General features: G+C 40.9%; 2 protein-coding genes across 4 annotated transcripts in view; one reads left to right on the top strand and one right to left on the bottom strand.

The window, feature by feature from the left end:
* The window catches only part of KLHL14 (kelch like family member 14), a 123,198-nt gene that overhangs the window by 14,236 nt on the left and 81,391 nt on the right, over window positions 1-27,571 (top strand). Inside the window, exons 1-2 of one of the 2 annotated variants that reach the window (XM_041758692.1) lie at window positions 7,375-8,127; window positions 10,182-11,174. In XM_041758692.1, the coding sequence (XP_041614626.1) occupies window positions 10,225-11,174 (950 nt within the window). In that variant the 5' untranslated portion in view covers window positions 7,375-8,127; window positions 10,182-10,224. Of the gene's footprint in view, window positions 1-7,374; window positions 8,128-10,181; window positions 11,175-27,571 lie in introns of those variants that run through there. The other variant, XM_041758605.1, reaches the window with a different exon arrangement.
* LOC121493128 lies at window positions 7,243-10,228 on the bottom strand. 2 transcript variants are annotated; one of them, XM_041758865.1, is made up of 3 exons: window positions 9,712-10,228; window positions 8,504-8,717; window positions 7,343-7,456 (listed from the first exon to the last, which is right to left on the bottom strand). In XM_041758865.1, the coding sequence occupies exons 1-3, from the start codon at window positions 9,796-9,798 to the stop codon at window positions 7,437-7,439; spliced, it is 321 nt and encodes a 106-aa protein (XP_041614799.1). In that variant the 5' UTR covers window positions 9,799-10,228; the 3' UTR covers window positions 7,343-7,436. The 2 variants fall into 2 exon arrangements, 1 of the variants encoding a protein (XP_041614799.1); XR_005988384.1 differs by having other exon boundaries at window positions 7,243-7,456; window positions 8,504-10,226.

Here is a 27,571-nt window from a genome sequence, read left to right as displayed (position 1 = left end):
ACTCCCAAAATGTATTCAAACTGTCAGACAAAACTTCTTCAACAATATAACAATATGAAGTCATAGAATCTGAACAGTTTAAATTTTTCTGAAATGTTGTGAAATATATTTTAAACAAACATAAGTAGAAATAGGATGGGATATACTGGTGTGGGATGGAGGAATGAGAAGGATCTGGTGAAAAAGATAAGAAAGTAACAAAGAAAGATTATTCTGAAAAATGGACAATTGGAGAAATTTGCACTGATATCTAAGAAGCTGAGAGCAGAAATAAATAGATATTTAAGGTATAAATAGCTCATCTGTAATAGAAACTGGACCTTAGTCAAGGTAGTATTTCCTTGTAATGATACAATAATATTTAGTAATTAAGCAATTAGGTATTTGACTAGAAAACTTACATCATTCTCTCTTGATTATGAAAAATGTCAGTGGGCTGGCGAATATTCCAACCCAGCAACACATATCTTCCTTTTTAAGCATTAGTAAGAAAAAGAACAAAATTGCCACAAATAAAAAAAAAATGAGGGGTGTCTGGGGGTGACTTAGTCTGTTAAGCATCTGACCCTTGATTTCGACTCAGGTCATGATCTCAGGAGCTGGGATTCAGCCCTGTGGGCTCCTTGCTCAGTGGGGAGTCTGCTTAAGATTTTCTCTTTCTCCCTCTGCCCCTCCCCCTGCTTGCTTGCTCTCTCTCTCTCTCTCTCTCTCTCTCAAAAATAAGTAAATATTTTTTAAAAAAAGAAAAATTTAAGGGTGGGGAAGGTGATTAGGATAATTTGCAGATTTAGGTAACAACTCTTTGTGATAAAGATGCATTGTCTTGCTCATAGGGAAAGATTGTCATGCCTTCCTTTACTCAATATTCAGATTACGGCATTTTTACAGTAAAACAAATACTTTCCCATAAACCCCAACTCTTCAAAAACTTTGATGCTTATAAAATAATTTTTTTGTTAGTGCACATAATTTCTCTTAAAACAGTCAGCAAACTTCCAATTTTTTATTTGTTTGTATCTGATTGTTTGCACAAAGATGACTGAGTAAATGCTCTGGACTCAAGCCTCTGGACAGTTTTCTGTGGGAAATTTTTTTCTTCTTATATTGCGTAAGCCCTCATCTTATTCCACAGGTCATGAGGAAAGTTCCCAACTGTTTTTTGGGGAACATTCACTCTAGTATTAATGCAACCCCAGGGGGATCCCTGGGTGGCGCAGTGGTTTCGCGCCTGCCTTTGGCCCAGGGCGCGATCCTGGAGACCCGGAATCGAATCCCACGTCGGGCTCCCGATGCATGGAGCCTGCTTCTCCCTCTGCCTGTGTCTCTGCCTCTCTCTCTCTCTCTGACTATCATAAACAAATTAAAAAAAAATTTAAAAAAATGCAACCCCAGACTGGTTAAATGAAGGAAATGTTTTCTCTCTGCAAATATGGAGAATAAAAGTGATTTGTCCAAGGTCACAGATAACGTTAAAGAAAAAGCTGAAGCCCAACAACCTTCTCTCTCATCTCAGTCATTGGCATGAAGTTCTATTGCCAAAAAGCCACTTTTCAGAGTCAGGTATATATTCAGCAACCTAAACTAATACTAATAATAAATGTTAAACTAATATTAATAATAAAAGTCCTTGCATTTTTAGAATCTCAATTACCCAAGACACGTACATAAAACCCCAAGTATTGGGATCTCTGGGTGGCTCAGCCATTTAGCCCCTGCCTTTGGCCCAGGGTGTGATCCTGGAGACCTGGGATCGAGTCCCACATCGGGCTCCCTGCATGGAGCCTGCTTCTCCCTCTGCCTGTGTCTCTGCCTCTCTCTCTCTCTCTCTCTCTCTCTCTGTGTGTGTGTGTGTGTGTATCATGAATAAATAAATAAAATCTTAAAAAAAAAAAAAACACCAAGTGTTCCCAAAGATAAATGAATGGTGGTTTTTAAAACTATAAGAAGATAAATGGAAACATACAACATTTAAAGAACAAAGTCAAAAATAATGATTCTTTTGTTAACATGACCGGTTGTCTCTTGAATAGCATTATGAATTATTGCAAACCTGAGAAAAGCAGATGTCTTTATTCCTTCTTACTCATATTTGTTGAATACTGGGCATAATGTGCAGAATAGGAAAAAGAAAATGTTCTTCTTTAGTTACATATGTGTATTTTTTATTTAACAAACATTCACATGGTGCTCACTATGTGTCTGAAACTGTTCTAAGCACTTTTACAAATATTTACAAAATTTAAGCATTGTAAAACCCTAGGAGGCAGGTACTATAATTATCCCCATTCTTGGATGAGGAAACTGGGCAGAGAAATGTTATTTATCCAAAGTCTCAAAGATGGAGTGGCAAAGCTAGGATTCAAAAGTAAGTGGTCTGCTTCCAGAATGCAGGCTTAGAAACACAACTTTGTGCTACCTTGGTTTAGCAGTTTAATAAATATTTCCATAAAAGTAACTATTCCCTTCGATTTTTTAGAGCACTTGGCCAAGTGATGGTTGCCGTAGGTAAAGGATTTGAGGGAAATACTCACAAGGTCCTATCAGATTCTTGTCTATGTACAATAAATGTTTATTTCACAATGTTAAAAAGATTTTATTATTTAAAATCAAGCAATTGATTAATATCTCCTTAGTTAAATGCCCAAAACAGTCCCGGATTTTGAAATACCCCCTTGTCCTTTCTGCTGATACCCTGAAAAATTTGAAAATCCATCTTTCATAGTCCATCAGTATATTTATTGGATATCTATTATGGGCAAGATACAGAGCTGTGGACCACGGGAGACTTTATCAGATACCAGGCTTTTTCTCCTCTAGAAGCTTATCATCTAGCTGAGATCATAAAATATATTAATCTATATAAGTAATTAGCTATACAAAGTGGTAAACAATAAGTATCAAAAAAGTATTATAGGTAATAAGTACTATAAGGAACTTAGGAGCTTGTTCTTTCTGCTCCAGTAGTTCATTACACATACCCTTATTAGAGCAATCATCACACTGTAATTATTCACATGCTGTGTCTAATTTACCTGCCTGTCTCCTCCATTAGAATGTTAGCCCCTTGAGGGCAAGGACGCAGTTTTACTCATCATTGTTATCTTCAATGTTTAGCACATTGTCTGGGATATAATAAATACTTAACATATGCTTGATGAATAGATGTAAGAAGTTCACAGAAGGCAGGCACTTCTTTTGTGGCTAGTGTAGCATAATGGTTAACCTCTAGAGTCAGGTTGTATTGATTTGGATCTTGGCTCTACTTTTGAAAAGGTGTGTGGCCCTGAAAATTTTATTTGATTTCTCTGCACTTCATTTTGCTCATTGATAAGGTTAGAATAATGGCATCTTTCTTTATTGGCTAATTTTACTATGGAACAAGTCACCCCAAAAATTAATGGCTTAAAACAGCAGCCATTTATTTTGCCCAGAGTTCCGTGGGTCAGTAAACTTGAGCTATGTTGGTTCTTCTGTCTTAGCTGGGCTCATTCATACATCCTAGGTCAGCTGAGACCATGTAGTATCTCATCTGCCACCAGGCTAACCTAGACTTTTTCAAATGGCAGCTGGCAGGATTCAAACAGGGGAAGTTGAAGCATACAAGGCCTTTTAAGGCTCAGACTTGGAATTGGCACAAAGTGACTTCTGGCACATTCTATTGATCAAACAAGCGACAAGGCCAGCTCACATTCAGGGGGTGGGGAAATAGACTTCATTCTTGATGGGAAGAAGAGCAAAGCCACTTTATAATGGGATATTTATACCAGGAAGGATAGAGAGTTGGTGCCTTTTTCACAATCTACCATGCCGTCTCATGGGATTGGCAAAAGAATTAAGAAAATAAAACATCTAAAGGATTCAGGCTAGTGTCCACCAAATAAGCAAGGAGTTCCGTAAAAATTAGCTATGACTACTCTGTTCAAAGTTGCCAGGAAGAGTTTCAAAGTGGAAAGAAATCTGAGTTTGATCTGAGAAATAGGTGGGATTTCTCTATGTAGAGAACCCAGGCCTCTCATAAGGATACAGCCTAAACATGTGGTATGAAAGTGGGAGGTATTCAAAAAGCAGCTAAAAACAGACTTACCAGAAGAGCTACCACAGGAACCTAGGAACCTGGAATACTGGCCAAGGAGTTGGACTTGGCCCCAGAGCAATAGTAAACCATTGGCTTTGACTAAATACTATCCAGTTGTACCATTTCTTATCTTTTACTGTTATTTCCGATTTTTTGCTCTTCCATAAGCTTCATGATGCTAGTGGTTTTGTGATATTTCTGGCCATGTCTACCCAAGATCTAAAATAGAGGCCTATGATTTTTGTCTGGGTTTTGCCACTCCCTGGCTTTGGGGACCTAGGAGGTCCTTTTTTTGCTCAATTTTACTGTAAAATGGAATAATTTCTCCCTTTATCCATCTTACAATGGTGGCAATCATAAAGGTCAGGCCACAGGAAGTAGTATTTAGTAACCAAAAGAAATACAGGCAAAGCCAGTCTTTGATGTTTATACAATTTGGTGGTAACTCATAAATCTGAAGCAGAAAAGTGGAGAATGAGGAAAATGAAGTTTCAATGTGGCTGCCCCTTCATGTGAAGCAGCAAAACACTTCTGGAACTGTTCTCAAGATAATCTTAAGTTCATCCAGTCCAGCGAGATGGTCCTAAGCAACCAGAGCCACTGATTCGCCTGGGTCCCTGCCACCCGGAAGGCTGACCAGACTGCTCAGAGTTAGTGGCAGCTCCAGTAGATTGCTCGGTAGTGGCAGTTCCAGAATCTCTCCACTGTACATAGTTTAAATGCAGATTCACTGATGAATAATTTTGATAATTCTGTCGAAGTATGAAGACTGCTTGAATTAGATGACTACATGATCATATTTAGTTTTTTTTATAAGACAATTCGGGCTCCTATGCCATGTGAAATCCATCCTGCTGAGTACTCTTGACTAGTCACGTCCTTCCTGCCATTTTAAAAACAATAGTGGCAGAGATGCAAGCTGCTGATAGTGCTCAGCAGGACAGATCAAACACACAGATGCAATTTCTGTACGTTGAACAGTGAAGTAGGATAAAATTCAAATACTTACAATCGCTTAGTAGCTAGCATCTGATTGCTGCAAATTGAATCTTTCATAACGGGATTTATTGTAAATAGTGTCATATCATTTGTGAGTTCTGCAATAATTTCAGTCAAAGCCAGTGCAAGATATTGGAGGTGTGAGACTTACATGATATATATGCCAGTGCACACATAGATTATGAAGGGATGTTTTATCATCAATATTATTTTTAATTGCTTATGAAACAACCATAATTGTAATTTTTTCTCTGAAATCTTAAACATTCTCAAATAGTGTACTTTAAAACCCAGAAGAAAGCAGCCTAGCCACTTCATTTCAACAGCTCTTTTAGAATTGCAAGACCACAGCCCTTCTCTTCCCCTTCCACTCTACTTGTTAAATAAGCATCAAAATTATAGATTGTTAAAATTTTTGAAATGTGTCTTTCACATTGTTTGGGAGAAACAAAGATCCATGTCATCATAATTAGCAATCAATACATCCTATTAGTAAAAAAAAAAAGAAATAGAAATTCAAAATCAAGATATTTTGAGATCTCAAAACATGTCTTACTTCCTTTATGAGAACATGGAAAGATGGCAATAGTTTAAGTGATCGATACTCTTACTCATGTTTGGATTTATTTCCAAATACTTCATTGGAAGCTCATAAGAGCTGAACATCAAAAGCAGACTATACAAATTATACTTTCAATGTATGAGAATTTGGTGATCCTGCACAGACATGATAGCTTTAATTGCTAATGCACAGAACCCCCCAAAAGACACTGTATCACAATTACACAATCTTCCTGTTTAAGACCTAACTAAGGGAAATTCAAAAAAGGGAACATTCAAAACAAATAGTAGGGCCAGAAGATTTGAAGAATCTGTTCTCTTTCTTTTCCTTGCTCTAAACAAAAACAAAAAAAAATCCTTTTCTATTATTTTACCGTATATTTGAGCTTTTTATTATAAATATGAAAGCTGAAATACAGCATCTCAATAAGATCTGAATAAAGTATCTTACTCTCAGATAACCTAGGACCTTGATAGAGAAGGACCGTTGTGAGGAGTAAATGCTTCAGTTTGATCCTTCTTCATTTATTTAAGAGCAAATATCCCACATGCATGTTAATGTTTATTATTCTAAATGGGGAATTCCCTATTTCTAAACCAAAGAATTTTCAGTTTTCCCCCCTCTCTTAAGCAGGTGTCTTTCCATATCTCACAAATCAAAAGGGAAAGTGGGAAGACAGCCTTTTTCAGTGGTGCCCTGATGTGTATTTTAATAAGTTTACTAATCAGAGCATATATAAATTAGAATGAATCATATTCATATATTTGATAGCAAAGAAAACTCAGTTTAACTCATGTCCAGCTTTCTTTCATGCCCGTTCTATTCAAGGGCATGCCTTTTTTTTTTTTTTTTTGCTTTTTTTTTTTTTTTTTCTTCCTTTCTGGGACACCTCCAACCCCCATTGACAACCAAAATGCAGGGCTATAAATGTAAGGGCACAATATATCATGAGATAAGTCTAGAGAACATGTCCTCTACCAAAATGCACATGAATCTCTGGTACAGTGAAAATTCCAGAATCATTTTGGGGTTCATTTTGCATGTGAAGCAGGGCCAAAATGTGAGCTTTATGTGGTCATCCTTATGTATCAGATGAGGTCTAAAGTTTAAAGGTTACATCTGTGAAATTGCAGCTGGGTTTCCCAGCACTTGATTCTAGCTCCTGCAATTCAAAGACTCTTAATTGAAAGACAAATCTGACAATATGATAATCTTTCAATTAAAAACAAAATATGACTTCTGAACTCTTATCTGTTGAGGAGCTGACACAGAAGTTCAGAGATGGTTGTTTAACCAGACAAAATGATAGAGAAAATATGTTTTCCAACAAGATCATAAAGCTTGTATAGTGCAGGGAAACAAATAAAAAGCGAAGGGCTGTCTTCTTTTCCATCTACCAGCTCTAATTCCCCCACCCCCAGTTTGTACACTCAGCCACTCACCTTTTAGGCAAGGACTAGTGTCTTCCAAATTAGACTCAAACCCCAGATACCGAGACACTAGAAAGTGGCATCTTGGCATACTTTGAGATCAGACGTTTTCTGCATTTCATGGTGGGGGGGGGGGGCAAGCAGCATACCAGTGTAGTGAAATCTGGAAACAACAGCATATATACAGACACAAAAAAAAGTTTGCATATTGCACAGAGCGCTTGAAGATCATAAATCTATGCATGAGAAAGATGTAGTGGAAATTTTGGGGGGGATTAGAGTTTATTTTTGTCATCTCTGTGAGACAGCTACTCATTCATCCAGATCACAGCTAAGAAAAAAGCTGGTCACAGAAATTAGCAGTTTCAGCTCAGCAGCGAAGTCGCCAGCCTGTGAAGGCAGAGAGAAATTGACTAATTAGCAATGCGCACTAAAACTTGACGGTTCTTTATAGAGAGAGAGAAGAGAGAGGGAGAGAGAGGGAGAGGGAGGGAGGGGGGGCTCGCTTTTTCCCCTTCTTTCTTCCAAAGATGTTTGAAATCGCAGTCATTTACGCTCGACAATTTTTACAATAGCCTTGAGCCATAATTTTGCGAGTCTCTCCAGCATCCATCCCCCTGTATGGTCTCTCTCTACTGGCCAAGCACGACCGTTTCTCTCCCCAACCGTGGATTTCCTATTACTCTCGTTACGACTCACTGAGCCCCAGGCCCAAGGATAATGATGTGTTGTTTCTTGGTAGCATAATTTGTCACACGTACATTTTTTCTTCTTCTTCTCTTGCAGAAAGCTCTGCTCCCTCTCTCTCTCTCCCTCTCTCTCCCTCTCTCTCCCTCTCTCTTTCTCTCTTTTCTCCCTCTCCTACATTTTCTTGCTGTTGCTAATTCATGGTGATCAAATGATGTACGACAAAATAAATTGTAAAGAGTGACTGCCTGGAGTTGGGAACCAGAAGGTGTTTTCCCCCTCCCAAGGAGAGAGCAAACCTTTAAAAAGGAAGGACAATTGATTTTTGGGGGGGAGCTTAAGTGAGCCTTGACTTTGCAGCTGGTTGAAAGCAGGTAAGTTTCTGGCCTTGTGTCTGCCTTGTGTGTATTTTGTTCTGTCTTTTGGGTTGTTGGCGGGGGAAGGGACAGGGAGGGAGTCTTTCGGGGGGGGGCAGTTGTGTGGCAAACGCTCATAAAGAATAAAACTCCTATTGCAAGAAATAAGCAGATGAGGGGGAAAGGCAAAGGAGGAGAACAAGAAGGAAGGGGAACAGGAAAAGATGGGGGGGGGAGCGAGACAACGAAGCGGGGAGAGCAAGAGAGAGAGGTATGACCGGGTCCACTTAAAGGGAGAGACTCTGGGAGATGTTTCAGGAAAGGCAGAGCTTTGGGGGCCGCTGGGGGAGGGGGTCCTGCCGGGGGAGGGAGCTCCAGGGAGGTTAGGGTCCACCTGAAACGGGATGGTAAAGTGAGTCGAGAGGAGCCCAGTACGGTATAAATAGGAAGCCGGCGATCCAGGACCGGCGCCAGGCAGGGCAGAGTGAGCCGCAGTGGAAGGGGCAGGTCCGGCGGGATCCTCGGAGCCGGGCGGCGGCGGCGGCCCTCCGGGCGGGCGGGCGGGCGCGCGGGCGGGATGTGGGCAGAGGGTCCCTTTCCGCTCGGCCCTGGAAGGTGCAATTACAGGTTAAGGACCTGGCGTATCGATTTCGCCTCGCCTCCCCCAACCTGCCGTCCTCCGCCTAGATGCGGGCGGTTCAGACTTTTTTTTTTTTTTTTTTTTTTTTAACAGAAGTAGTTCCAGGGCCAGGAGAGTGGGGGTGCCCGAGTGGGGGGCCGCTGGGGGTTGTACCGAGGGGCTCGGAAGGCAGCTGAGGCTTCGCGCGGCGACGCTGGGTGGGATGCGGAGACCCCGCACGGAACCCACCCCCCCATTGGACGGCCCCCACCCCTCCCCCAACACCTGCCAGTTAACTTGAACTTCTTACAGTTACTGGAGTTAAAGCCACTGTTCCTGGTGCCTGGGAGACACAACCTTTCACGTGAATCCCTCCGGGGCCTCCCGGTTCCTGCTCTAAATCCACCCCAGTACCCCCCACTTCCTCCGTCCCCGTCCTCCCCGGGGTCGCCCCGGGAGGGAAGGGGAGATACACGTCTGAACTCCCGCGCTTTGAAATGCGGGGGGGCGGGGGACGGGAGAGAGGGGGCCCCGGGTGGGGGTGGGGGCGGGGGCGGGGGCGGGGGGGGGCAGGAAGGCTTCTCCTGCCAGGTTTCAAGGCGTCTCTGGAAAATGAGCCAAACTGAGCGGTGACGGGGAAGCCAACAGTTTGCGAAGCAGGGAAGCAGGCAGGGCCGGGGTGAGAGAAACGAGCTAGAATTGATAAGGACAGCTCCCGCCTCTGCCGAGTCCTCGGAGCTGGTCCTCACCGCGCTCCGCTGCACTTTCCCGGGAGAAGAAAGGGCTTTATCTGCGCCCTCGGACCATGAGCCTAGGAGTTTCTCGGGGCAGCGCGGATAATCGAAGGGGTTCCCGGCTTTCGGAGGGCTGAGAATCGCCCACCCGCACGCTTGTCGGGTCCCCTGCCCACCCCACCCCACCCCACCCCACCCCCCTCCAAACTGGACCAACTGCGAAAAGCAAAGCTGCAGGCACAAGTTGACCTGGACCCTCCGCCGACGGCCGCCTCTGCGCTCTCCCGGGCCCCCGGCTCCCCACTCCCCGGCCTTTCCCTTCCTCGGGCCCGGCATGGACACAAGCCCACGAGGTGTCTCGGCCTCCGCCGCCACTTTGCCGTCGCTGCTGCCACCACTGTCGCTGCCAAGAGCCGAGCCGGGGTGGTTTTAGGAAAGTGAGGGACGAAGTGTGTGGGCGGTGGCGAGAGGAGTAGCAGGGAGCTGAGCCGGCGCCCCGACCCCAGGCAGGGCCCTTGTGGTGGCGCTCACGGACTCAGCGCCTGCAGACCGTACTCCTGGGGTCGGGGTCCTGGGGCGCGCCGGGCGGGAGCCGAGCGGGGCACTGACTGTTGTTCTTCGCCCTCCCCTCCCCTCCACACCCTTCCCCACCCCGACCACACCCCACCACCTCCACTACCCCGCTCCCCTCCCTCCCATCCCCCACCCCTGTCTGCCAGGTTGGAGGAGGGTTTAAAGCCAGGTGCGCCGAGTCAGCTCGCCATGTCCAGATCCGGGGACAGGACCTCCACCTTCGACCCCAGCCACAGCGACAACCTGCTGCACGGCCTCAACCTGCTGTGGAGGAAGCAGCTGTTTTGCGACGTGACCCTGACGGCCCAGGGCCAGCAGTTCCACTGCCACAAGGCCGTGCTGGCCTCCTGCTCGCAGTACTTCCGATCGCTCTTCTCCAGCCACCCCCCTCTCGGGGGAGGGGTCGGCGGCCAGGACGGCCTGGGGGCCCCCAAGGACCAGCAGCAGCAGCCGCCGCAGCAGCAGCCGCCACAGCAGCAGCAGCCACCGCCGCAGGAGGAGCCCGGGACTCCTTCCTCCTCCCCCGACGACAAGCTGCTGACCAGTCCGCGGGCCATCAACAACCTGGTGCTGCAGGGCTGCTCGTCCATCGGGCTGCGCCTGGTGCTCGAGTACCTCTACACGGCCAACGTGACCCTCTCCCTGGACACGGTGGAGGAGGTGCTGTCGGTCAGCAAGATCTTGCACATCCCCCAGGTCACCAAGCTCTGCGTGCAGTTCCTCAACGACCAGATCTCGGTACAGAACTACAAGCAGGTGTGCAAGATCGCCGCGCTGCACGGCCTGGAGGAGACCAAGAAGCTGGCCAACAAGTACCTGGTGGAGGATGTGCTGCTGCTCAACTTCGAGGAGATGCGCGCCCTGCTGGACTCGCTGCCGCCCCCCGTGGAGTCGGAGCTGGCGCTCTTCCAGATGTCCGTGCTGTGGCTGGAGCACGACCGCGAGACCCGCATGCAGTACGCGCCCGACCTCATGAAGCGCCTCCGTTTCGCGCTCATCCCGGCCCCGGAGCTGGTGGAGCGGGTCCAGTCAGTGGATTTCATGCGCACCGACCCGGTCTGCCAGAAGCTGCTGCTGGACGCCATGAACTACCACCTGATGCCCTTCAGGCAGCACTGCAGGCAGAGCCTGGCCAGCAGGTAGGAGACAACAAAGAGGAGGGCGGGGGTGGGGGGGGGTGGAAGCTGGAAAGGCCGGAGGGAGGGGAGGGGGCAGAGAGGAGGGGGGAGAGGGGTGGGCTGCGCGGGAGGCTCTGGCAGGCTGAAAACACACGCAAACAAACAATTCAGACTGTGTGGGGAAAGTTGATTGCGGAGTCCCTGAAAGGTCATCGGGGAAGTGGCCTAACTGCATCCCCGAGCGCTAGAGAGCCCACGTTCTCACCGTCCCCAGGGCAAGAAATGTGGGACTTGTGGGCTGAAATTGACAGGCAGGTGGGGCCAAAGGCCAGGGCAGTTCGGAGCAGCTCTGGAACCCTCTCTAACCAGTCCTCCCTCCAAATCTCAAAATGAACTCGCTTAAGGAAAAGGATTCTGCAGTGACAAGTCCCCACCCCGCTCCACCTCTTTCCTGCCTTGGGCGAGCAGGAGCGCCCTGGCGATGCTCCATGAAGAGAGCTTTCATTCTTTCCGTCAGACACTCGAGGGGTTTTTTGTTGTTGTTGTTGTTGTTGTCGTCGTCGTTTTAGTGACTGGGGTCTGCTCCCTCTGGAAGTTAGAGCTCCCAAAGGTTTTTGTCTCTTAGGGTCACTATTGGAAATTCTGGCATCACATACCCAGGCAAACTTTTCTATCTTTTGTGGGAAGCCTTTCTTTTGCACTTTTAAAGGAGAGCAAAGCAGGAGGTTTCAGGGTGTCAGAGGGAATCACGCCTAGTAGCTTCCATCTGTACCAGGAGCACAGAGAGCAGGGCTGAAAATTGGGAGGAGGGAAGTCATCTGGCTCCAGTTAGGTCCTTGTGCCTGCTCTGAAGTCACAAAGAAGTTGGGGACTTGTTGTTGCTCTTTGGAATGTGTCTCTGTGTGCTGCAAATAAGGTTTCATGTCGAAGGGGAGAGAGAAATGATGCCTTTTGAAAATGTTGCTGAGATTTGTTTTTAGCCGTAGGAATTGACACTCATGTTTTATTGGTTCCAATGTTAAGACCCCTTTTAATGAGTCCTAGCAGAGCGTTTCTTTTTTTCTTTTTTCTTTTTTTTTTTTTTTTCAAAAAAGAGAAGCAGTGTCTTCTCAGTTTCTCATGATAAAACTATCATGATTTCAGATGCCAGGCTGCCCACCCCAGCCTAATCCACCAAAGTGTTACATGGTTTAAGAATCCATCATGGTATTTTCCCATTCAGAAGGATATCTAAAGGTGGGCAGGGGGATGCATTTTGTGCAGCTTTATGGAATTAAATATTTAGTCGTGATGTTTCTACTAGACCCAACTAGAGATGTTTTAAGAACAGGAAAATATTCTCTACAGCACTGGTATTCAGGTGAGGCCCACTGAGGTATGGGAAATCTGGGACTTAGCCACCTTCTAAGTTGCTTTTCTAATATTTGTGAGAGATGAATTAATGAATTGTGTCAAAAATGGATATTAGGACAATAGCACAAGCAAGAATCCAAACCCTTAAAAAAAAAAAAATCCAAACCCTTGTGTGCTTGAATAGTGAGCCCAGAAGTCCAGCTATGAATAAGAACATGGAATGTACTTTTATTTTGTCAGAGCTTTTCATTTGTCTAAAGATTAAAACTTAGTGTGATGGGCAAATGTCAGCCCACTAATGGGCACTGGTGATTAATATTCTGTTATCCTAACTTGTATCACTTTTAAATGACCTACAAAGTATGCTTCATTTAGTATATATTATACAGATTCAAGAATTCAAACAACACAGCTATAGTCTTGAACATCCATTTATTCATATTCTGAAAAACATGTAAAATCTAGTATAAACTCAGAAACCCAGAGGGATAATGAGATTAAGGCTTAACTTGTTTTAAGAGTGATTTCGGGATATTGAACATTACAAATTGGACCTTGTAAAGAATTTCTGAAGCCCTCAATGCACTTTTATCTAATAAGTATGTTCTAGGGCTCAGTGTTAGGACAGTTGACTCTCAAAATGCAAAGTCCATTTTCCACCTTAGTCTGGATTCAGCATACCAGCTGGGGCCTGCTGGTTCTGTCCTGGTGGATGGCTGAGATACCAGGCTGCCTGGCTCCGTGACGACACCTTCCAGCTTCACTGGGCCATATCATTTGAAGGATATGTAGTGGTGTCTGACCACTAAATGCTTACAAGTGTCATGGATGCTGCAAGAATCTGATACTTCTGCGGCAGGAAGAAAACTGTATTTTCCTTTAAAAGCAGAAGATACAGAGAAGAAAACAGTTCATGTGAACCTGTTGTTGGTCTCAAAGTACTATAATTCAGATTTGGTTCCATTATTGATAATGGTAGCGTTTTAATTTGGGGGGACTAATTACATTATTCTAATTTTAATTTGCAAAAAAGATGTAAGACAAACCATCAAGATCTTAACTTTAATGTAGACAAATGCTGTAAGTTGTAACCAATAGTATTATACTGGCCCATTTATTATAGCATCAGCGTAATATAAAAATGTTCTCTCAGATTTACATGTAGTTTAACAGAAGGATAAATGTGTTAAACAATTGCTTTTGCAAATGCATCACTTTTATTGAAGACAATTGAGTGGGGATGCATTATATTTATTACTTTTTATCCACCTATAGTTTTTAAAGTCTATGAAAGAATTCCTCAAATTTAGACAAGGAGTTGAAAAATTAAAATTGACTAATCTGTTGGAAAAAATACAAAATATGAGGAACTAGAATCACTTCAAAAAGAATCTACTTGCTTAAGAATCACGTTATCTATAGAAAGTAAGGCCATTAATATAATAACAATATTTTAAATATTTTTAAAGACTATTAAGTAATTTTGAATTTTTATTACATCTAGAAAAATAAAGCAACCCAAGCCTGAAGACTTTCTAAATACCCAAATTCATATTTAATTTTTGCTCTAGTGGCTTAGTCTTTCTGAGTATGCCATTTATGTTCAGATTCATGTTTTATTTTAGCAAATTAAGCATAGAATAATAAATTTTAAAAAGAATAATAAATTAAAAATAAAGGATTTATTATATTCAAATATATGCATAACTAATTTAAGAGAAAAGGACTTGAGAAGACAAAAATTAAGACATTCAAAGTCTTATTTCTTATTCTCTTTGTTTTATTGCAAGAAATATAAACAAGAAATAAGTTCTGGAAAAAGTTTCTAGAAAAGACCTTTATAAAGGCTTCCAAAGTATGAAATTTAATTTAATAAGTGACATAACATGCAATGTTTATAGTACATTAGAAGGTAAATATCAGACAACATACAGTCTAAGTTTAGCTTAAGTAACCCCCAAAGTTTTTTTTTTTCATTTGTATTTTTTAAATTTTAGAGCATAATTTAGTAGTCATTCAAATAAGTCAATTTGGACTGGATTCAGGAACTTCTTTTTTACATTTTCATTGCATCTCACACAATGCAACAGTTAAATAAATGCTAACTGAAAGTTGAAAGAATTAAGATTATAAAATAAGAAAGCTTCAGTGTTGCGCTTCACCAATATGTTCCCCAATCTACAGTACTATTGCACATAAAAAGTCCATTGACCCTTCCACAGGAAAACACCTGTAAAGAAAATAATCATGTTTTTTAAAACATTTAACCACCAGCTACCACAGTCCCAAGTACAGTCCTGTACTGAAGTGTAGTTTTCCAGAGATTCTATTTCACAGAAGACAGAGGGCCACCTTATAAAGAGTTCACTCTCTAAAAAAGTCTATTTAAAGATTTCATATAAATTAATTTAAAAATCTACTTAAACTTGAAGGAGCACAATTATCTATTGGCTAAAATGACTTGTAATGATTAAAAAGCCATTAGATTTCCTAACATAGTTTTGTTTCCTGGTTTTAGTGCTTAAAAACTATTTCCTTAAATGTAGGACTATATTTTCTTTCAGTTCTCTTTCTAAAGCCTGAATAACAACCTTAGCAAAGCAAACCAATCTCGTATCCATGTATTCTCTAAATTGTTACTTCCCTTTATATCAATTTGATACCCTCAGATTAGAAGTTGTTAGGTAGTTAGATTTTTGTATCAGAAGTTACTCAACCATTCAGAATACAATTTGTTTATTATGTGAAACAGGACCATTGATTACAAAATTATATCACAGGTATGGGAATCAAATAGTTATATCCTACAATCAAAAAGCAATTAGAGTAGATATTAATGTGTTGTATTGACTCAGAGGATTTACTGACAAAAGTGGACATGTTCACATTTTTAATTCATATCTTGTATTTTTTTCCATATTTATGAAAATGGTGCGGTTCACTCATTAGCCAATTTCCAAGATTCTCTATCTTCTTAACTTAAAAATACAGTAAAATACAGTAAAAAAATATATCACTTTATTTACAACTACTTAATATCAGAAGATGTTCTAAGCATTTTACAAACATTAACTTATTTAATGCTCAAAACAGCACTAAGGTATGAGTACCACCATTAGCCTCATTCTATAGATGGAAAAACTGATACACAGAGAAGTTAAGTATTTTGCCCATTGTTGCATGGCTGGTAAGTGGTAGAACCAAAGTCTGGACCTGGCAGTGTGGCTTTTGAGTCTGTGTTCTCATCCACAGTGTTCTTTTTCATGCAAGGAACCTTTCCATTCTAGGATATGAGGCAGTGATTGGCCCTAGAGTTATATATAGACTTAAGACTTTCCTTTTGGAAAACTTGTAAGGGTTAAATAATAATGTATCTGACCTGAAAAGAAGTTAAGGAAAAGTATTGTTCTAAGCCTGGGGTTAGAATTTTTTTTTTTCTGTAAAAGACCAAATACCAATTATTTTTGGCTTTGGGAGCCACACAATCTTTGTTAAAACTACTCCATTCTTCCCTTGTAGCACAAAAACAGCCCCACACAATATGTAAATGAATGGGCATGGCTGTGTTATAATAGAACATCACTTATTGGGCACTGAAATTTTGTATAATATTCACATGTTATGAAATATTCTTCTTCTTTTTGTTTTTTCCCCACCATTTAAAACTGTAAAATCCATTGGTCGGGGCATATATATAAACAGGAGGCAGGCTGGATTTGTTCTGTGAGTCATAGTTTGCTAACCCCTGTCCTAGGCACTTGGGATATATTAATCAACAAAATGGATGCAAAATTTTGTCCTCATTCTAGTGGAAATAATCTCATTGATCATTCTCCCTCTGCTTGGAAAGAATACAAGTCTCAATAATTCTACTGATGCCAAATTAGAATTTCAACTTTCCATAATAAGGCTTAAGAATTTAAGTAGCAATCTCGGAAAGTAAAGACTAATTAATTTAAAAAATGAATGAGTTGCTCAATTTTTTCAAGCATACTATATAGAGAACCAACTAACAGAAATTGGTCATTATTCAGAAGAGGTTTAAATATCATTTATATGATATTTTAATGATTTCCAGCAGGACATTAGTCAGGTACATTTAACACATTGCTAAGATTGACATGCACATATCCAGCAGACTAATCAAAGCACATAAGTGAACATATGAACAATTATTTTTCTAAATACCATTCTATAACTCCAGCTGCTTTGATCAAAAGGTATGTGTTGTCAGGACTCCTGACTTCCAAGGGAATTAGCTAGATTGAGTACATCTATAATTTCCCCCTGCCTTCTCCAAAATGAGTAACCTCTGGAGGACACTCCTACTGTTGTAGGCTTGGTTTATGTGTCTATCTCCCTCAGTAGATCAAGTGCCTGACCTTGATCTACAAATGTGAGTTCAATTTGAATTGATATTGTTCTTAAGTATAATTGAGGTGGACACTTAGGTTAGTCAGTTAAGTGCGAATTGACAAAGCCAATGTTGAAATAAAAATGGAAGTTATTTGAAAGATGATCAACACACACACAATTTTGTCGACCAGGTGCAATAGTAACTTTCACTGTTGAGTACCTACCATGAGTTTGCCATATTACTTGCTTACATTTTCTACTCCTTGTAACATTCTTCTCATCTTTTTAAATATTAGAAAATTGAGACTCAGAGAAGATGAATAATTTGTCTAATTATCTGTATAGGATTGAATTGGGAGTCAGTCATCATCATCTGAAGAATACTCCCTTGTAGTGAGTGTACATTATGTATATATATATATATATATATGGCTTATACAGAAAAAGAACTCTAATATACCTTCCATATCTTTGTTTTACTACATCACTGAAGAGATTAAAAGTTACAACTTCTCATGCTTCTTCAAATGACCCAAACAATTAAAAGGAGTGAGATAAATACTTTGGAAAACCAAAATTATTTTCCATTGGTCTACCATATTTAATTATTAGTTCTGAGATTAGGGGGCCATGTAATAGGGTTGCTAAGATTTTTCACTCAGAAATTAACTTACTAAAAATACAATGAGCCAATATATTTTAAATAAATCAATAAAAATGAGAACATTCAATTTAACTATGAAAAATAATTGTGAAAATAAAACAAAACACAAAACAAAGCCTAGGAGCTTGAATTGAACCAAGAGATTTTTTTTCCCTAGATTTCTGTGCACTAGAGTATTAGAGGGGTATCAGCTTTGTTTCCGTGAGGACAATAGAAAGTTATTCATGTTGGTGATACTTACAGGTGATAAATACAACAGGTGGAAGCCAGAATTATAAAAAGGTCAGTATACTCTAATAACACAAAATAAGATTACTCTAATTGGAAATTTATTGGGTTTATATCTTGTTTCAAGAAAATCATTTTAACAATTTTTATACCATAAATGTTTATACCTTCTGTCATTCACTTAGAAAATATATTCATTGTTATGTCCTTTCCATTAACTTCCAAGATAATTCATGATGCATGATGATTTCTTTAAAAACAACAACAACACAACACTATTATTATATTGGCAGAAGAATGAGTTAACCAGAGGAAGGACTCTCAGTTATAACATAGATGAAACAGTGAATATGTCTGTTTCACTGTGAATATTAAAACGGCCTATCTAGTCACAAATAATATTAATGAAAATAGGGTTAGAACTGTTTGCAACATTAGAATTAAAGCAGAAAGGCCTGGGGCCCGCAGGCGGGCAGCTCCAGGCCTGGGGCGGGGGCGGGGGGGCGGGAGAGAATAAAAAAAAAAAAGAATTAAAGCAGAAAGGTACTAGAGAAAGCCTACAATCCTGGGGAAATGAAAATAATGAATGTTTATGATGCAAAGAGAGAAAATAAATCATAGGGAAGTGAAAAAAGAAGAAAAAGAAGCAGTAAGGGAAATACAAGGAAATATGGGAAATCGAAGAAATTATTAAAAGATAAACCATCTGAAAAAGAAAGAAAAAGAGGACTTAGCAGTACAAGAAGATGGGCAAGGAAATTCTAGAGCCTGGAGAGTAGTTGTTAAATATTTGTTGGACAACGAAGTACAAATTTAGGAGCATTTAAGTCACTACATACCCAACTAATATAGTTTACAAGATCATTGATGGTCTTACATTGAAAAGAGAAAAGTCAGTTCTTAAAAGACACACACACACAAAAAAAATGTTTCCCCAAGGAACAGAGAAAGGTCAATCATGGTTATCTTCACTCCCATAATTCAATTCAGTTCAGTAATTATATATCTGCAATCTGAGTTAATCAAGATGTTTCACTAAAAACTCTGTTTCCTTCTTTTAGATAATGTGGTAATTTCAGAAGTGTCAGAGTTCAAAGGGGACAGTCTGTTATTCCAATAGGAGGATATGAAACTATAGGGGCATTCCTTGCAAAATCATCTTAATTTTCAGTGTAATTGGAACTGGCAGCAGACCTGAGATACAGGAGGACCTTCACGGCCCTGGATAGTTTTTCTAAACCCATGCCTATGACCACACCACCCCCACAGTGGGAACTTGGGATGATGTGTTGCAATTTACTGCTAACAAGAAGTTCTGCTGTGAAAACTAGCCCCCAAGTTTGCATTGAATGTAAACACATCATCCACCAAGCTCTGAGCTAGATTCTGAGATTCAGAGTTAAACAAGACAGACTTTGTGCAGTTAACAGTGCTGACTTTGTGCAGTTACCAGTGTAAGGGGAAAAAAAAGAATTACCCAAATTAATCAGACCGGTAATACGTGCTGTAGATTAGGGATAACATATATATTATAGGATAGGGATAGATATATGTAGGGATAACATATCTGCATATGTAGGGGTAACATATCTACATATGTAGACATGGGATAACATATAACAGAGGCCCGCAACCTCACTGGAGAGACCAGGAGGTTTAAGATGAGCCTTAAGAGATGAGATATCCAGAGTAATGGGTCTGGAGGAGGGCAAGGTGTGCACCCAGGGAAAACACAAGCTGGGAGAAGAGAATGCACATAAGCACCAGGCAGAGAAAAGTTTGGTACCTTCCAGGAACTGACAGAAAGTGTGTGTGGCTAGGTGCTTATGCAAGAAGGGTTGTCCAAATCATACAGGAAGTTGTAGACTCTGCTAAGAACTATCCACTACTTGGCTGAATTCCATGGTGGAAAAATCGGCATTTTAAAAAAAAATTTGAACTGATAAAATCAGCAATAATATGGTGGAAACGCTGCCTTTGAAATCATCAATCTAAATAGATGTCCTAGCTGCACTTTAGCTGAGCCCCACGTCGGTAAAATGGGTTAGTAATTATAGTTCTACTTGCCAGGATTTTGGTAATGATATGCTGAAACCATGAAAAAACCATGTAAACAGAAAATGCTGTTTAAAATCAACTTATTAATTTTAAAAGATACAGTAGACAAAATTTAACTGAATACATTTTTGCGCGTCAAGAAACCTCTCGATTATATCCTTGATTTCACTAGAGCCCCGAATTAGTCAGAGACTTTTAAGACCAGAGTAATGAAGTTGAAGGAACCCAAAAGTGAACACAAGGGCATCAGAAGGAAGTGGGAAAATTAGACTTTCTGAGTGTTCACAGTAATTTATATATAATTCCTCAAAGGGAAAACGATGGCCTTCTTAGACGTAAAAGCCTTCCATTTCTTCCATTGATAGAGGAGCATTCCCTCTTCTTATTAATCTCCTAAACTCAAGCTTTGAGGCTTCGTTTTCTGCCATCCCCAAGCCCCTCACATGCATATGTCGGGTCCTGGGCTCCCGGTGCGCCTGTGAGCGGGTGGGTAAATTGCACCTGCACAGGGACTCTGAACTTCCTCAGAGCTCAGCTGGGCCACCGTATGGAGACTGGCTCACTGGAGGCTGCAGAGAAGTGAACTGAAGAATTACAGTCGGTTTCACTTCCCTGCCTTATGTGCCTTCAGGTGCCTCTGAAGACAGGCGAGGCCAGTGAAATGGAGAGGAGGAGGAAGAGAGACAGCACCAATGTTAGAGAAGAGACAGTTTTTGCAAATGGAGAGGCATTGTAGAAAATTGTGGATAGAAAGAAAAAAGAAAGAAAGAAAGAAAGAAAGAAAGAAAGAAAGAAAAATTGTGGATCGATGGATGTGTGTACGTGTCTGTGTGTGTATCCACTGACAAAGTACATTTAGCTCGGTGCCAGCTTGAAGTTTTCTGTGCAATGATTTCTGACATGTGTTTTTAGCACCTGCAGGTCTATCTTGTATGTGGGAATGGGAGCAGGACAGTCAACAAATCACAGTCTGGCACTGAGTGAGGAATTATTGGGTTGGGAGGGTCAATTTTTCCCCCAAAAGAAAATAATGACATTTGTAAATCCCACTTACAACAGAGCAGCAGACCACTGCCTGGCTCTGATTTTTAGCCCCCCTTAAAACCAATCACACCAGAACATCCTGGGCAAATGGAAAAGATTAGAGGAGAGAATGAAAATCTGTGAGGCAGAGAGGGAAACTTTGAAGGAAAAACTTTAATGCTTTAATATGCACACTAGGATCTAGAACCTCATATGCATTAAACGGGAGTTCACTGATAACTCTGAAGGATCCCAGACAATATTGGTGTATTATATAGAGGCTGGAGTATGTGCCTTATAGCAAAGACCAATTGGGTGGATTGGTTACTATGACAACTGTACCTCTACTGTCAGTGGCAATCCCTGTAATCTCCCTGTTTTAAGGTTTTCACAAGTGTTCACTCCAAAATGACATTTGTAGGTAGGAACCACAAAGTAAAGCTTGGAAACATACATATATGGATAAGAGAAAGAATATGGCATAAGAGGATGTACAAATAAAATGGCCGTGTTACAATGCAAATATCTAAATAGTTCCATAGTGTAGTAATTAAGACCTAAAAGTCACACAGAGGTGGGTCAAATCCCACCTCGAAGATTTACAAGCAGACTTTCTTTGAGTGACTTACTTAACTTATTTCAGCCTGCTTATCAATAAGGTGTACATAGTAATTAATACCCACTTCATTTGGGCAGTTCTGAATGTTTGAAGAATGTATATACAACACTTAATGTAGTGCCTAGCTATGAATACTTTATAATGGACAGAGTTTATTTTTATAAGGATACTTCTATTTATATCTAATTTGCTTTTCTGTTCATTTATTAGGATCCTTGATTCCATACAAGATGTTCTTTCTAGAGCTGGATTATCATAGCATAAATCTCAAGTGCTGCTCTGCTAGTGATAATGTTTCTGCTGAAAGTGTCTATTTTTTACACCTTTGAAGGAACAACAGAGCTTAGGCCAGCCTTGGAGTCTGTTCCATCCTCTTGATCTATCTATGTCAGCAATTGGAAAAATTAGAAAAAAATCATGGTGGATTCACATTAAATGGCTTTATTGGCATATAGTTTACATAATATACAATTCCTTTTAAAGTGTAAAATCCAGTAACTTTAGTATATTCAGAGTTGTGCAGCCATCAGCACAATTAATTTTAGAATAATTTTATTTTACCCCCCCCCCCAAAGACCCTGTAATCTGGTAGCAATCAGCTCCCATCTTCCTCCATCATCCCCTCAGTCCCACTGAGGGCTGTCTCGAGAGACTCATAGTATTATTGTTCTGGACACTTCAGATAAAAGGAATCACATAATATGTGGTGTTTTTTCTGACTCCTTTCATGTAGCATGATGTTTTCAAAGTTCATCTATGTTGAAGCATGTAATAGTACTTCATTCCTTTTCATGGCCGGAGAGTTTTCCATTGTATAGATATGCTGCATTTTCTTTATCCATCAATTGATGGACATTTGAGTTATTTCCACTTTTTTGCTGTTATGGATAATGCTGCTATAAGCAATTTATATATAGGTTTGTGTTGGACTTGTGTTTATATTTCTTTGGGGGATATACCTGGGAGTGGAATTGCTGGGTCATATGATATTCAGTGAACAATGAACAAATGTTTCACTTTTTTGAGGAACTGTCAGATTGTTTTCCAAAGCAGCTGCACCACTTTGCATTCTCACCAGCAGTGTATGAAGGTTTCACTTTCTCCACATCCTCATCAACTCTCACTGTCCATCTTTCTGACCACAGTCATCATTATGGCTGTGAAGTGCTAGCTCATTGTGGTTTGATTTCCCTAATGATTAACAACATTGAGCATCTTTTCCCGTGCTTATTGGTTATTTGTTTTGTTTTGAAAAATATCGATTCAGATCCTTTGGCCATTTCTTAGTTGGGTTATTTGTCTTTTTCTTATTGAGTTATGAGTCTTTAAAGGATTTTTAGTAGTGTTTCCTGTGGCTCCTAGAGCACAGCCAGGGCCCATCTTTTGCAGGAATTGGTTGCTGTAGCTGACAAAGATGAAAAGAAAATGCATGCAGATATACAGTGAGAAACTCTCAAGATACTTTTGTATGACACACATGCCTATTACTAAAAATACCAGTGCTGGGTGTGACAGAAGAAAATATCTGTGGTCAGTTTTGTTGTTTTCTTCTCCATGTGATTATTCTGGCTTTACGTTGACTTAGGCATTATATTTCTCAACTAATAGTTTGGACTCACTTTAGCAAAATTTTTAATCAAAAAAAAAATCCATTACTTAATTTATTTAAATTTTCTTAGAGCTACATAGGACATTTTTATTCAAACTATGTTTATACAATAATTACTTTAGGGAAATGAGGTGAAATTCTTTGGTTGCCAAGACAATAGAATGAGGTGAATTTTTTTGGTTGCCAAGACAATGATAACCCATAAGAGCCACTGCAGAAGAAATATGTAAAAAGAAAACAAACTGCAAAACAGATGCTCTCAATTGGAAAGGGATGCAAAAGTGTTCCTTATGGGGATCAGCAAGAAACAATACAGCCCAGGATTTTCGGTCATGGCTATTTATGCTTCTGGATGGACAATTTGTATTTTGATTATGAATCTCTTTGAACAACCAAATAAATTTTTGCTTTCCGTTAAGGTTTACATCTCTATTATATCACAAAGAAGGCTCCAGGCCACCATCAGAGTGCAAAGTGGTAGAATTTTAATGTGGATTTCTTTATCTAGATACTCAAGGAGACAAAGTATTATCAAAAGTATATGATAACTTTATAATTTCTAGTATGCACCAGCAACAGATCCCAAAAAGCAGGTAACCTCTCTAAATTAGTCATTTGCGTAGTTTAAAAGGCAGGCATCTTCTTCCCTATGTGGAAGTCTTACATAAAGAAGGTACTAATTCTAGGCAGTCACTTCAGTATCCCTAGAAGCTAACAAACTTCAGCTATCACTCAGACATTCTTATATTCAAAGTTCAGAAAGAGGGCAGCCCAGGTGGCTCAGCAGTTTAGCGCCACCTTCAGCTCCGGGCATGATCTTGGATACCCGAGATAGAGTCCCATGTCAGGCTCCATGCATGGAGCCTGCTTCTCCCTCTGCCTGTGTCTCTGCCTTTCTCTCTCTCTGTGTGTGTCTCTCATGAATAAATAAATAAAATCTAAAACAAAAAACAAAAAAAAAAAAAAAAAACCCCCACAAAATTTGGAAAGAGAGAAAGCAGGCAAAGCTAAACTGAAATATGTAAACATCACTCTAATTCACTCAAAGAAATTCAAGGTTTGTGATTTCTCCAGACTTAGAAAGCAGCACACTAAACCAGCAGCAAGTAGTTTAAGTAAACTGTCTTCCAAGGAAGGGGCACCCCCTGTACAGAAAGGAGCCCCTCCAGCCTTCCATCAGCCGAGTCAAACTGAGAGCCCAAGTTCCAGAAAACGACGGTCTCTCTGACCTAGAAAGAATAATTCTCAACTCAGAAAGATGTGTCTGGAAAATGCTTCACATTTTTTTATGGCAAGGAAACTATAGTGTCTCAGAGCATAAAAAACATTTAAAATTTGTGAAAGCACAAAGAAATTCATGTCTATGGCTTTATAGACACTAATTAGTCTGCCACCAAAGCTGATGCGAATCACTTCTCTCCATTAGCTATATCTGTTATTATTCCTCCTAGTTGCCCTTCCTCCACTGGAACATTGTTATCCATTAACATTTACTACATATGTACAGCCCTTGAGGACAAGAGGAGTAGATAAGGAGCCTACCTCTCCGTATCCCAAATTCTCCATACAGAATGTAGATGGCAGGCTGTAACAAAGTATAGCCTTTGTGCGGCAAAATTAGGAAAACCCTTTCCCAAGGTATTTATGCAAGTTTGACTATAGAAAGCTCCTTCTTGAGCATCAGTTCCCAAAAGTGAGTGTGAGATTCATTGGTCTCTTTCTGCCCTGTGTTCCTGTTGGCTGGACAGTTAAAGGAAAGCTGTGTTAGTCTGCTTGAGCTGCCATAAGTAGAATAACACAGCCTGGATGGCTTAAATAACGGGAATTTGTTTCCTCACAGTTCTGCGAGGCTGGAAGTCCAAGGTCAAGTTGCCAGCAGGGTTGGTTTCTGTTGATGCCTCTTCCTGGCTTATAGAGAGCAGCCTTCTCTGTGTCCTCACATGGCCCTTCCTCTGTGTGCAGAGAGACAGAGATTTCTGGTGTCTCTTTCTCTTCTTATAAGGACACTGCCCCACCTGATGACCTCATTTAACCTTAATTACCTCCTAAAGGTAATCTTCAAGTACAATCACATTGGATGTTAAGGCTTCAACATATGAATTTCGGGAAACATGATTCAGTTTACACCAAGAGCCAATAATAGGATACAGGAATTAGAAAACAGGTTAGGGAAGCTAACTGAATTATTACTTTTCAACTAGGTCTATAGGGCAAACTTATATAGGCAATTAAGCAATGATCCAAGTCAGCAATATATGAATAGCTTTCCCAGTAATACAAAGCTGGAAGAGAAAAATATCCTCTTTCCTCGGCCTCATAAAGTCTTGCCTAAATCAGTAGATCTCTTAAGAATCAAAAATAGAGTTTTTTTTTTAATAAAATATGTCTTCCCTAGCCCTACCTCAGAGATTCTAAATAAATCTGGAATGTGGACCGAAGAACCCGCATATTTAGCAACATCCCAAGTGATTTTGCTACTGGTGGTTTTTGGACCACGCTTTGAAAATCATTAAGACTAAAACAAAAAATTGCTTCTGCTTTCCAATTCACTTCAGATCTGCAGAAGATGGGAGAAAATGCTAAGAGTGATTTACTGAAAGATAAGGTTGAGGGGAAGGTGTTGCAGAATTAAAGGAAATCTGATAAACTGACATATGAAAGGGGGAAGTGAATCACAGAGTAAGTTATTGGAATTACCAGACTCCGAGGGATTTATTTCCTGATGGTGGAATTGGGGTATTTACTACACTCAAGCATTTTCAGAATAATGCAAGCCACATGTCAGAGTGTCCACAATTCAGCTTCAGAGAATGTGGTCAGCTTCCCCAGGATAATTTGCTTCCGCCTGGCAAAGAACTGATGATTGAAAAGGATACTGTTGTGGATTGGTTGTTTGGGAGGGTCTGGGACGCTTCCACACAGATGTCCTTTTCAGGGGGAATATCGGGAAGTCTCTTAGCCTCCCAAAGCCCTGGAGCTAGGGTTTACTTCAGCATTCGCCCCTCCAGGGTTGGTGAAGCAGCAAAGAACAGAAAGAACTGGCTCCCCACAGGGAGGGAGAGGAAAAGAGGAGAATAAGAGATTCCTATTTCACCCACAGCAGCAGGGTGTCCCTAAGCTGGATCCCACAAGCCACACCTCATTGTCTCCACAGCACACACACCCGGGGCCTGTCTCAGTCCCTTGCTGCTTATCTACCCAAAAGTAAGGGTAACCTTCTTCATTTATCTTAATCCCAGGATGATTTCACGGAATTATTCTGCCCCTAAAATCACATTCTGGGCCCATTTAGAAGGTATCAGCTGAAACTCTCTTTTCTTAAATTGAAGATGGACACATATTTATTGCCATGAATATTCCAAGAGAAGCCTGGAGTAATATATTCAGTTACTAACTAACTTTTCTCACTGTCTTCCTGCATGGCCACTCCTGCAGTGACTCTCCAACTGGAAACAGCCTGCTTGGTAGGAGGCTGGCTCCAGTTCCTCAGAACAAGCTTCCTAGTTTCCCCCACGAGAAATCTCTCCCTGGAGTTAGAGTAATGGATAAAATCAGTCTCTAGATCATGAGGTAGGATCTGGCCATGGTCTCCCTCAGCATCATCTGGAATGGCTGGACTTCCTTGTGAATGCTGATGTTGTTGGTATACTCATTTTGACTGCTACATCCTAGATTCTTGGGTACAAGTAATTTTAGCCAGGTATATGATATCCTGAACTTGTGTTTTCAACATCATTCTGTGATCTTATGTCTTTCTGCACTTTTTCTTGTGCAGCAGATACCAGTTTCCTCAGGTCAGGAAGTCACTCTTATGTCTTCAAAAAGCCGGCCAGATGGGTGGGAGAGAGAAAGAGAGAGAGAGAAGTCTCAATAATGAGATTGTTCTCAGGGGGCAGCACAGTCTAATAATTGAGCTTTATTAGGAGTTTAAATGCAGGCATTACTTATGAGTCCATCACTAGCGTGAGAGTGATGCTTTATCTCCTTTTGTCACCAAGCTACACAGAGCTTGAATGGCTCCTTTGTGACAGGCTGCATGGAACCACTTCTCTCTTGAACGAGGAGGAGAGCTTTCTCCTATCACACAAACATTGGTTGTCCCTGCCAGCTCATTCGGCAGCAGGCATCTGTGCTAGTGAGCAGTGAGATCCCATGTCCCACTTGCAGGCATGGGGATTAGTCTAGGAGGTAATACTTGCCACTCAACTTCCTCACAGGGATGCGGGGAGGATTAATGAGATGCTATTTCCATTGCAATTTATGCTCTTCAGAAGAAAGGCACTAAGTACTAGGTATTAGAATTAGGGATTATATAGGTAATCAAGCAAAGAAGATATTCAACTGCTTCTAGTTACTAAAGGAAGCTTTAATCTGGGAAGTGTGGGAAGGAGGGGGGAAATACAGGAGTAAAAACTTGGCTGGAAGCCATGGTCCCTCATGAAGCAAAGGACCAAGGATGAAGTGTGAAGTGCTATGTACAATATAAACATGCACCTATTCTGGCCCTT

This window comes from Vulpes lagopus, chromosome 1 (assembly GCF_018345385.1).
Source record: "Vulpes lagopus strain Blue_001 chromosome 1, ASM1834538v1, whole genome shotgun sequence".
NCBI lineage: Eukaryota > Metazoa > Chordata > Mammalia > Carnivora > Canidae > Vulpes > Vulpes lagopus.
This window is presented reverse-complemented; position numbering and strand designations above follow the sequence as displayed.